General features: G+C 33.2%; 1 protein-coding gene and 1 pseudogene across 2 annotated transcripts; both read left to right on the top strand.

The window, feature by feature from the left end:
• Window positions 1–6,012: 6,012 nt before the first annotated feature.
• On the top strand, window positions 6,013–8,677 carry LOC125221209 (uncharacterized; annotated as a pseudogene). Its single transcript, XR_016134571.1, has 8 exons — window positions 6,013–6,247; window positions 6,335–6,538; window positions 6,639–6,729; window positions 6,796–6,941; window positions 7,014–7,257; window positions 7,330–7,434; window positions 7,533–7,920; window positions 8,046–8,677. The product of XR_016134571.1 is annotated as an uncharacterized LOC125221209 (transcript).
• Window positions 8,678–11,733: 3,056 nt separating this feature from the next.
• Window positions 11,734–12,177, top strand: LOC125221210 (uncharacterized). The gene has a single exon (XM_048123335.1). The coding sequence runs from the start codon at window positions 11,734–11,736 to the stop codon at window positions 12,175–12,177; it is 444 nt and encodes a 147-aa protein (XP_047979292.1).
• Window positions 12,178–13,195: the final 1,018 nt, after the last annotated feature.

Here is a 13,195-nt window from a genome sequence, read left to right as displayed (position 1 = left end):
ATTGGAATATTACGAGCAGCCACTACAGAAGTAATATTGAATCTCTCCATCCAAATCCGAAATTATAAGTAATCCGGGTTTCCGTTTTAACTTTCATTTCCCGCGCTTAAGATAAAAATGTCCATTAATTAATTAATGTCTGCTATGGACTTAATTAATTAACTTCTTATTAATTCCAAGAGTGGACTTAGCATGAAACGCTTATTTATTATTCATAGAGTGATCAAACTCCAACTAGCTAGGTTCCGAATAATAAAACTTTGTTTCGCGCTCCTCTTGAGGACATTATCAAACGAGACTCACCTCGCGCACAATTCAACATAATAGCAAACATAATAGCAATCCTAGCACCGCTAGATATTAATCACCACTATATATTGATTAAGAAATAAATATTGATCAAGACCTCGCCTTTCAGTAGATAGCATAAAGACAAGTCTTGCTGTTAGATTCGTGCAGTGCTTTACCACACCAATGTCATCTTATTTCAGTAAGGCTTAGAAATATGCGGACTGCCATTGCAACCTTTCACGATGGATAGTCTAATTCCATCTAGGTTGTGAAATTCTTCTTTTTCTTTGTTTAGGACTGACCGTGTTACCTTAAAGTGGACGCCGCCCACAACCGGTCTACTAAAACAAAGACTTAGACTTTGTTAAGTTAACTTATACATTTAAACATGCATTAACATCTATTAGATGTAAAACATAACAACATTATGACAAAAATAATCTGTTTTATTCCTTGGAAAATAAAATAAGAGTTTTACATATTCAATCACTCGAAACGTGATTTCTAGTATACAAACTCTAACACTCTCTATAGTAAAAGAGTTTCTTTTCAGCATGGGATTTATGAAAATTTGTTTTAAGTGAGTTAAATAAAAGGGAGAACATAATAGAAAGGAAAAAGGTAGAGAGACGAAGAGAGAATAAAGTAAGATAGAAGAAATGTATGCCAAAAAGACTCAGTTATAGTGGAACAATCCAAAAAGGCATACGAATCAGCCATAGATGAACGGATGGAGTACTTTATTATCTCATTATGTATCTACTTTATTCTTACTCTCAAGACTAATTGCACGCAACAACTAGGTTTGAGAAAATAGGTTTCTAGAATTGGATATTTTATTTTATATTTCTCGATGCTTTGACCTCTAATGGAACCTAGTATCTATAGGATGCAGGACCCTGCTTAGGGCTGACAAATCGTGTGGATTGGGTCGCTATCGGGTCAACCCAATATCGACCCAATCTTATCGGGTCTCAACCCAACCCAACCCAAATTATCGTGTTCTTATCAGATTCAACCCAAACAGATTCGTGTCGGATTCGTGCGAATTTCGTGTCATCCAAAAAAATATCGATCGTGTCAGATTCGTGCGGATTTCGTGTGATCCAAAAAAATATCGCTCATCTTTTAATGATAGTAAGTTACTACACAATATAAACGTTATACGATAACGACCGACATATAATATTATATAATTAAAATTTGATATTACACGATAAAATAAGATATTACAAAATTAAAATAATTAATTTAAATAAATTTTAAATCCAAATAAAAAAATTAAAGTATATTAAAATAATCTAACTAATAAAGTTAAAATAATTATTTTTTAATAAAATTTAAATATGCATTAATATTTTTTTATCATAAAAAATAATTAATAATAGTATTAATCATATTTTTACTAATAAAATTAAAATTATAATATTTTTTAAATTAATAAAAATAATTAAAATTAAATTTAATATATTATTTTAATTAATAGTAATAATCAAAATAATTATTATGTTTTTTAACGGATAACCCAACCCGACCCAACCTAATCCAAAATTTTCAGGTTCTTATTGGGTCGACCCTATAAGGACCCAAATCCTAAACGTGCGTGTTCGTGTCGGGTTAACTTCGTGCGGATTCGCGTCGGATCAAAAATTGCCAACCCGTCCCTGCTTGATTCGACTCTATGACTCTGAAAAGAATCAAGAAGAAAATCCAAGAAGAGATTCTCTAAATACATTAAATAAGAAAAAGGAAGACTTGCATGGCAAGCTTTACTTCAAGTTGGAGTCCTTGCTCGGTTTCTGCCAGGCTCACTTGGGTTGGACTTGTTGAGCGATCTTGGGCTTAGGCGTTGCAGTGAGTCGGGGGTCCTATCATAGTTATGTGTTGATATTAATGTTTTTTTGTCTTGTGTTAAAGTTACATAGTAATTTTACAAGTTTGTGCATTAAATTAATAAATCCGATGTATTATACAAACTAGTTTTAACCCACGTGCAATGCACGACGGAAATAAAAATAGAAAAATATATTATATAATAACAATTCAATAAATATATACTCCTTAATTCATTTTGCACCTCAAGACATAATATTAAACAACCTTAATTCATTTTGCACCTCAAGACATAATATTAAACAAATTTAAGGACCCGTTCACTTTCCCATTTACAAAATGGGAAGAATTAAATCTCATCTAATATATTGGGTAGGGCCCACACAATTGTGAGCGGTTTCTGCTGTTTAGTGTGCAAGAAATATGACTCTTTTTTAACAATTTTACGGTTCTTTTTATTTTCTTTTAAATGACTGTCAGACTGTGCAGACAAAATTACCCCTTCTGAAAAGAGCTAATCACCCACTCACCGCCAAAACGAAATTTGGGCGAAATATATGGGAATTTAAAGATCAATTCGCATTACAAATTGGGTGAAGAAAGCTGCTTAATTTTGGAGAAAACAGCCATTGTTCCTCAAAGTCCGTCCAATTGTTGAAGGTATACCCGACTATCCTTCATGGTAACTTTTTTTCGTTTTAATTAAGAATTGTATGCCTGAGTAATGAACACCACTAACTTTGATCAAACGTAGTGCCCGGAGAACTGTTGTAGTAGCGTTTTATTCTTCGAAGGGGAACTTCGATTTAGCGTTGATGAAGTTTTCGCAAGGTGGAGAGAATTGAATGAAATTGACCAAAGCTAATTTGAGGGAAACGAAAAATGCTAGGGGTACAACAGTCTTTCCACATCCAATTATGGGTCGCTGAGAAATAAAAACCACCTCGGCATCAAGATTTGTTTTTCGCCAATTCATGAATGAACAGCACGGGCCTGAGTTAATTCTCGGGCTCGCCAGTTTTGAGTCAAGGAAGGTGAACGTGAGATTTACCCCATAAATAAACTCATACTCCCTCCGTCCACGAATAAGAGTCCCGTTCACTTTTTCGCACTTGTTTTGTGAAAATAATTATAAATAGTTAGAGTGGAGAAATGATAAACTAAGATAGAGAATAATGTAAATAAGAGTCATGTCTACATTATTCTCTATCTTACTTTATCATTTCTCACTTTAACTATTTATTATCATTTTTACAAAACAAGTGCAAAAAAGTAAACGGGACTCTTATTCGTGGACGGAGGGAGTATCTGACTATATCAGGAAAAGTGAACGGGTCCTAAAAGGGAATCAAGACAAACATAATTATTTGGATAACTATCAAGTGTTGACACTTTTAAAAAATATGTTTAAAGCAATCATTCATATCTCTCTACCAAAAAAAGTGTAAATCACACTTTTAACAAAATAATAAATTGATAACTCATAATATTCAAGACGTCAAAATTATAACCATAAAAAATTTCAAATGATTACTACACAAAAATATACCTAATATTTATTAATTATAATATTTTACTCAACATGATTGCCTATAGATAAACCATATAAAATTCTAATTTTAACAATAATATTATTAATAAACCAAAATTTGATAACGGACTATTTTATTTTATTTGAAAAACTAATTGTTTGATCAACTTGATTTTCTAGGTTATTACAAATATACATATACATGAATTTATATTATAACGCCAGTAACTAATATACTAAAAATAATATATTGAGTAAATATGAAGATAAATAATATGCATGTTTCGAGTTAAAGTTGTTACAATTCTTCCTCTAAGAATTGTTAGAAATATAGGAATAAAATTCTCGAACCATATACACGCGGTACTCTAACTATTACAATAAAAAAAACAACAACAATAATTGAAATGTAAATTATAATGAAAGTTATCAAATAAACCGAACTATAAGTATTGTTGAGATAAACCTCATTTCTGCAAGACAAATTACATCACAATTAGTTCTCTCGTATTGACGTAGTATCCCCAAAGATGAAGCAACTTCCTACTAACGTATATAACATCTCAAATCTGCTAGGCAACGATGAACTTGATGGGGCTCCAAAAATTAAGCAATACAATGTTCCTAAAGTGTACAATAATGTTTAGAGCTTGATATAGAATGGAGATGCTTTTGTTGGTGTATAATTTATCCACAACTCTATGCCTTTTATAAGCATAAAATTAGGACATGAGAGATCATGATATTAAAACATCATAAATTATAAAATTAAGATTATAGATGTTACAAATGTGGAACGTCAATTATGTGTGAATTATATTTTGAATTATGATATAGTAGTCTTGAAAATTTGTTAAATTCTCATTATTCTATTTTAATATTTGTAACCTACGGTTACTCATTTATTAGCTCTTACATGATTATGAAGTTTTCTGTACATAAAACTGTTGATATAAGGTATTGACCAATGATTAAACAAACGGTTAAAATGTGCAGGAGTATTAAACACAATTTTTGTTGATTCATTTCACAATTCAACAATAATTAAAGAAACGGTCAAAATTTATAACCTGCTGAGTGCTAAAATAGATTCCATGTCTCGTAAATATTCAAAATATAATTCAAAACTTGTAAATATTTTAATTCATACCCAGAATTTATAAATATTCAAATTAAGGCCAAAACTCGCCTTTTATATGTATAGATATTTTGTACTAATACCATATTCCTGCTTTGCCGGTTTAAGAATCGATTACAAAGTTAAAATCGATTACAACCAGCTTATACACACATATTCAATTAATTAATCCTCAATCTGTAACATTATATAGAAAATACTACTAGTAATTAAAATATTTCTTATTAATTTATTGTGCAAATTACAATAATTTGCTTATAATCTTAATATTGTTTGGAATATACTAATAATTATCAATACTTCTATTAATTTTTGCGGCAAATTGTCATAAAATCGTTGAATTTAGTCAAATTTTGGTTATCATGCAATTTTGAAAAATAGTTGTAAGTTTGACATTTATCATTTGTCTCATTGATTTAAATTTAGAGGGACTTATATAGTACTATATCATTTGGAGGTCAAAAATTCCTTATCCAAATCTTATACTTTAGCCACATTTAGTATGTGATTTTACAATCAGCTGACACACATTATTTCTCAATCAGAATTTTTCTTAGAATCTTAACATTATTTCCAAAATACGGAGTAATAATTAAAACATCTCTTATTAATATTTTGGGAAAATTACAATAATTTGCTTAGTAGTAGTATATTAATATTGTTTGGAATATACTAATAACTATACAATATTACTAGTATTAATTTTTTGGGCCAATTATCACGAAAAAAATTAAATTTGGTTAAATTTGGGTTAATTATGCAACTTTAAAAAAATAGTCGTAAAGTTTGACATATTTTCAATTGTCCCATTGATTTTAATTTAGATGGACTTATATAGTACTATATGATTTGGAAGTTAAAAATAGTTTAGCTAAATCATATAGTACTCTTTTTCCCCTTTAGAAAGTACTAATAAATATTTAAAGTTGAAAAAAAAGTGAAATAAAAAAGAGAAAGTGGGTGGACCAAGTTTATAAAATATGAATAATAATTTAATATATTAATTTTATACTTAATAAAATGTGAATGAAATTGTTCAGAGCCAATTAATATATTGTAATAATATTTATTTACTCCGGTATAATCTATATGCTTTACAAACTAAAATAGCCATGATATTCAGCCCTCACACATTGTGTTCTTGTAAGTGTAGCCTTTTCTAGCAAATTTCGTTGATGTATTTTGTTTATATGCTAATGTGAGTTTGGATCCCTTGTTTGTGTCAGTTGAAGCAGCAGCAGCAGCTATAGGGATGAACAAAATGAGGCTGTTTTTGTGTTTGTGGGCTGCTGTGTCTGAAGCAGAGTACCTCAAATACAAAGACCCCAAACAGCCTTTAAATGCAAGAATCAAAGATTTGATGCAAAGAATGACTCTTGAAGAGAAGATTGGACAAATGACACAAATTGAAAGGAAAGTAGCCTCCCCTGATGCAATGAAGCAGTATTTCATAGGTACTATGATTCATTTTGATATTCTTCAAGTTCCCATCTTTGTTTGTCTCATTTATTGCAACATTGAAAAGGAATATTGTTGTGCAGGGAGTGTGTTGAGTGGTGGAGGAAGTGTTCCTAAGCCCAACGCTTCTACTGCGGATTGGATGGAAATGGTGAATAATATTCAAAAGGCAGCTCTTTCAACTCGGCTTGGGATACCTATGATTTATGGGATTGATGCGGTTCATGGCAACAACAATTCTATAAAGCTACCATTTTCCCTCACAATGTTGGCCTTTGTGTCACCAGGTATACATATATAGATGTTGTTTATGGTAATGATACTGTTCATGGCAACAATCAAGATTTAGTTTTTATTGCATCACTAATTGTTTTTGGCTGTAAATAGGGATCCACAGCTTATAAAGAGGATTGGAGCTGCTACTGCACTTGAAGTTAGGGCCACCGGAATTCAATACGCCTTCTCACCCTGCATAGCTGTAAGCCCCTCTCTTCTATTCACTTTCTTCTTGTTTCTTGATGTGTGGACTTTTTTAATTTAATAGGTTTGTCGGGATCCGAGATGGGGCCGTTTCTACGAGAGCTACAGCGAGGATCACACGATTGTTCAGAGCATGACCGAGGTCATCCCTGGTTTGCAGGGCGACCTCCCAGCTGACTCTAAGAAGGGCATTCCATTTGTTGCTGGAAAGTATGTTTCCTTTTCTTCTTCTCACTATTTATCTTGCAAATTAGCTTACCAAACTCGATCATCATTTCACAGGGAAAAAGTTGCAGCTTGTGCAAAGCATTTCGTGGGAGATGGAGGAACGACAAGGGGAATAGACCAAAACGACACCGTCATTGATGCCAAACAACTGTTAAGCATCCACATGCCTGCCTACTATGATTCTATCAGTAAAGGTGTTGCCACAGTTTTGATCTCTTACTTGAGCTTGAATGGCAAGAAGATGCATGCGAACCGCGACCTCATCACTGGCTTCCTTAAGGACAAACTAAAATTTCGGGTGAATATCAACATTTGATCAACTTCTCCAGAATCACGATGAAACAATTTCTAATTGCAATGCTCACTGCAGGGCTTTGTTATATCAGATTGGGAGGGTATTGACAAGCTCACAAGTCCACCCCACCTGAACTACACTTACTCTGTTCAAGCCAGTATTCTTGCTGGAACCGACATGGTTAGTTACTTTGTTTTACGTCCAAACAATGAAACAAAGAAAACCCTCCATTTCAAACTAAGTCGACCCAATTGTACATGTTTCTTGATCTTTTGCAGATTATGGTACCTGAGAATTACCTAGAGTTCATCAACAGTCTGACTTTGCTTGTGAAAAGCAACGTGATCCCCATGACCAGGATCAATGATGCTGTCCGGAGAATACTGAGGGTTAAATTCGTCATGGGTCTATTTGAGGATCCCCTAGCCGATCCCTCCCTAGCAAAACATCTTGGAAGCCAGGAACATAGAGAGCTAGCAAGGGAAGCTGTTAGAAAATCACTTGTCCTGTTGAAGAATGGCAAGGGCCCAAACAGTCTATTGCTTCCTCTTCCGAAGAAATCACCAAAAATTCTAGTTGCCGGCTCTCATGCTGATAACTTAGGATTCCAATGTGGAGGCTGGACTATTGAGTGGCAGGGTGTTCATGGCAACGACCTCACAGAAGGTAAGTTGGGTGTATGTTTAAGGTTTAGGGATGCAATGATCACAAAGCGCAATACAAACCTATTGAGATTTCAAAACATGCACACAAATATATATGTTGGTCTAACTATGTAATTGTGTTTACAGGAACTACAATCCTGGCTGCCATCAAGAAGACGGTGGACCCTTCGACACAGGTGGTGTTCTCGGAGAATCCAGATGCAAGCTTTGTGAAGAGTGGAGGATTCTCCCACGCCATCGTTGTAGTAGGGGAGGTCCCCTATGCAGAGATGTTTGGGGACAGCACGAACCTAACTATAGCAGAGCCTGGTCCAAGCACCATAAAGAACGTGTGTGGATCAATGAAATGTGTGGTGGTGGTTGTCTCCGGCGGCCTGTAGTGATGGAGCCCTACGTTAACCAAATAGATGCTTTGGTGGCAGCGTGGCTGCCGGGCAGTGAAGGGCAAGGGGTGGCTGATGTGTTGTTTGGTGACTATGGATTCAGTGGGAGGCTTGCAAGGACTTGGTTTAAATCAGTGGATCAATTGCCTATGAATGTTGGAGATCCACATTATGATCCTCTTTTCCCGTTTGGATTTGGGTTTACAACTCAGCCTAGGCATCATGCCTTTGGGTCACAGAGTTAAATAAATTGTTTATGATTGTATTTTGTGCATTCCAACATGGATTTGGGATCAACTGCCTGTGAATGCCTCAGGCTGGATTATACAACATATTTTGAGCTATCTGACCCACTATTTATTACTCCCTCCGTCCACAAAAAAATAGAGCAATTTGTGTATGACACGAGTTTTAATATAAAATTGGTAAAATAAAAGAAAAGGGAAAAAAGTAAGAGAGAAGGAGAAAAAGTAAGTGAGAAATAATGTTAGTGAAATGATGTATAGAGTTATTATTTGTTGAAAACTTTCCATAAATAAATGTACTCTATTTTTTGTGGACGGCCAAAAATGGTTTTTATGCTCTATTTTTTTTGGACCGAGGGGGTAAATTGTTGCAACCATGGAGTATAAGATTGGAAGTATCAAATCACCATTAAACATATAAAAACGGGTCATTTTTGTTTGATCAAATGCATTAACCAAGTCCTTCAACGCTATATTACTTTTTCAAAGTAGTTTCAAAATTATAAGTTATATATTCTCTCTTTCATTAAGGAACAATTATTGTATTAATAAATTCACTTTTACATCTGTGTGAATGTTGTTTTATAATAATAATAATTTATTTTTGTTAACTATAAACTTTCTATAATTGATATACATATTTTTATTTAATTTCAAATTTATTATTAGAAATCATTTAGTGTTGTATTATTTGTTAGTTTACTCACATTATTATTTTGTACTCCTATATAAATTCTAAAAATTTAAATTCATACTCTTTCTGTCTCATAAGAGTATGCATTTTTAATTTGACACAAGTTTTAATACATCATGAATAAAAATAGAGAGATAGAAAGAAAAAGTAATTAAATTATTGTTATTGAATATTGAATCCCACCTCTTTAAAGAGAAAATAGTTTCTAAAATTAGAAAGTTCATACTTTCATGGTACGAACTAAAAAGGAAAGAATGCATATTCTTGTAAGACGGAGAGAGTGTAAAAATAATAATTATCCAATGCATCGGGTGTTACACATATTAATTATACTAGTTTTTTACATCGTATGTGTCTCGTATATTCATGTAACTGATGGGTAGGAAAAAATACTGAAATACCAAAATGTCACACTTACCATACTAAAAAATACTCCCTCCATCCCATAAAAGATGTCTCACTTTCATTTTCAGTTTGTTCCACTTAAGATGTCACATTTCCATTTTTAGAAAAAATTCTTTCTCACAATAATATAAATATTAGTATATTTTCTCTTTCCACCTAACACACAAAACATAACCTCTAAAATCATGTGCCGTTCCACAAGTGTGACATCTTTTGTGGGACAGAGGGAGTACTAAATATACCAATTTTTTGGTATTCCGCAATTTTTGGTACGGTATTATAATCAATATCACTTTTCTTATATCGCGGTATGCTGAATCCTGGATACATACCGAAAACTAGTAGTATATATTGAAATATTAGTACTACTATATAAGTATTATATACTCCTATTATAGTATTATATTTAGTATATTTATGTATAAAATATAATTAAAAAAGAAAAAAACTCTCTTAAACCCTACTTTTAAATATTTTTGATATAAAATTGATTTGTTTCATTATATATTCTTTCGATATACTACCAAATATTCGATATGGTGTACCGTACCGATCGACCCTTATGCAAAATAGAAATAAGAGAAAGATTAAAAAGTTTAGGCTGGTATTAAATGGAGTAGTTGATAAAAAAGACTTCACTTGTAATTGAATATAAAAAGGCGTTAATAAAATTCAGTCATTAATGACGTGTCTAGCACTCAGTTTCTAAACCTGATCTTTATTCATTTGTCAACTAATAACAGGTATATTGCCATGAAAACTACAAAATTAGATGTATTGATTGATATATGTCACTATCATCGTATTATTACTTGCAAGTTAAATTTGGGGCTATTTCATGAAATAAACGGTACCCAATTCCAAAAGAGTAAAGTCCAAATGTGATCCTTAACATATGATCGTTTTATCAATTTGATCCTCAACATTATCTTTTTGATTATTTGGTCCCTCACAAATAAACTCGGATCCGAATCGATCCTCACTTAACAGAACGGTCAAAAAATAGACGATGACCGCAATTTGACTATGTTAAATTACTAATGGTAATTAATTATACCTAATTATAATTCTTTTCCTATTAGCAAAATTGGAAAAAAAAATAGTATCAGTTGCAAAATGAAAATGAATAATTTGTAATTTAATAGGAATTAAAAATTATAATTAAGTATAATTAATTAACATTAGTAATTTAATATAGTCAAATTGCAATCACCGTCTATTTTTTGACGATTTTGTTAAGTGAGAATCGATTCGGGTCTGAGTTTATTTGTAAGGGACCAAATAATCAAAATAATAATGTTAAGGACCAAATTGATAAAACGGTCATATGTTAGGGACCATATTTGGCCTTTACTCATTCCAAAATCAATTTAATACTACGTGACAATCTTATAATACTGTCTTTATATTCATTTAATTGGTCTACCCTCGATACATCGTCATCGATTTAGGCTACACGTTAGTTAACGTCCGACCATCATTAAAATTAATGAATGAAAATGTTTGAAAAAATAAAGAAATTATCATACTAGTAGTAGTGTAGTAGTACAATATTATTTCATAATTTAAAAGTGGAGTACTCCCTCCGTCCTACAAAGTTTGTACCATTTCACTTTTTACTATTTTTTGATAGTGGACTCCATATTCCATTGACTCATTTTTACTCACATTTTATTATAAAACTAATATATAAAAATAAGACTCATATTCTATTAACTTTTTTAACTCATTTTCCATTACATTTCTTAAAATCCGTGTCCGGTTAAAGTAGGATAATCTTTGTGGGTTGGAGGAAGTAGTATTTATTATGTTTAGTGGTGCGTTACCGTCGGAATCAAAGCTGAAATAATATGATTAATTAACCCGCATAAATCAGCTACCTCCATTTTATAAAATAATTGTTGTTCTGACCAAATTAAAATAGAACACGGCGTCAAAAATAAATTGTTTTCCTCCGTTTGGAATTCACATTCATATTTCCAATCTGTCTATTCACTTTCTCTCTCTAATTCAGTTTATCAGAAGTTTAATCAGTGGTCTGAGATTTGCATCTTTTAATTGCAAAGTCGGCATCAATTATTCCGTCAATGTCGAGAGTCGTAGCGGTGGAATCGGCGGCGGCTACGCGGAGGCAGCCGCTGCTGACGAATTCATCGGAGACGTCGAGCGAATTTTGCGGAGTGAGAAGGAGCAAGCGGGCGAGCAGGATGGGGGAGACGGCGGGGGAGTGCGCGGCGGTGTGCTGCTGCTGCCCGTGCACAATGGTGCACCTCCTGATCCTCGCCGTGTTCCGCCTCCCGAGGGGTCTGTGGAGGAAGAAGAAGCGGAGGATGCTGCTGAGGAAGAAGCGGCGGAATTCGGAGGAGGAGGCGGCGGCGAATCAGCTGAGATCGAACTCGCTCGTGTTCCGCGGCGGCGACGAGGACTGGGGGATTGAAAACGACGTCGTTGACTGGGATAATGATGCGATGTGGGACCGCTTCTACGGCTCTGGCTTTTGGAGGAGTTCATCGCAAAGGAGCGACGAATGAGTTTGTGGCCATTTTTTTTCCTTTTTCTCTTTTTTTTTGGTACATATAAATTTTCCCATATTTTCAATTTTTTTAAGGGATCCTTTTGTTCTAATTTTTAATTGGCAGTGTGGTGTGTGGAGGTAGGGTTTAAGAATTGAAATGTGAATTCTTCATCAAATTTCTTAAATTTTGAGGTAATCAATACTTGTACACAAATGATTTTGTGCTCATTTGATCTCCATGGTTTCTCATCAATAAAAATTGCTTGCTGTCTGTTTCCCTTGAATTTGAATAAAGACTAGCAATGCATTTTTTTCAAAGTGCCTTGGTTAATCATGATGGTAATTTGTAGGCATGGTACAATAAATACTCGTTTTTTTCTGATTTAATCGAATTTGAATTCAGTCACATTTTAGTGAAACTCATGCATTCTATTTGAACAATTTTTTTATGGAAAATGTAATGAAAAAGTTACCAATGAAGTGAAAATGGCGTCCCAAAAGTATATTAATGTGATCTGGCACAAGGTACAATATCAAGAAATAACTCCATTCAATTTTCTTCAATAAAATATCCCATCTACTTATTTTGAATTTGCTATTGCAACAATTCATAATCCCGGCATTTCAATACCACCGCGCTCGGTGTTTTTTCGATTCAATTATTTAGGATGGGGCAATACTACGGTCCATAAATGAAATATGGTCAAAAATCAAAATAAATCTCAGCCCTTGGATCCTTAGATTGAATGGTTGTGATAATAATATCGAGCTACATTATTACAGTAAAAGCGTTACATTATTACCCTTACATTATTAAACTACGTAATCAACATTATTAGACTAAAGTGCATTACATTATTAGCCGAGCTACATTATTAGACTATACAATCTACATTATTAGATGACACGTGACATTAATTTAACTGATACATCACAAGATTCAATGACTGAGATTTGATTTGATTTTTGACAGAATTTCATTTGTGGACCTGATCACACGTCCCTATTTAAGATAGTAAAATTATTCAACTGCA

The sequence above is a fragment of the Salvia hispanica genome, chromosome 1 (genome assembly GCF_029641045.1).
Source record: "Salvia hispanica isolate PSC_SH4W2 chromosome 1, Shi_PSC_v1, whole genome shotgun sequence".
NCBI classification, from domain to species: domain Eukaryota; kingdom Viridiplantae; phylum Streptophyta; class Magnoliopsida; order Lamiales; family Lamiaceae; genus Salvia; species Salvia hispanica.
This window is presented reverse-complemented; position numbering and strand designations above follow the sequence as displayed.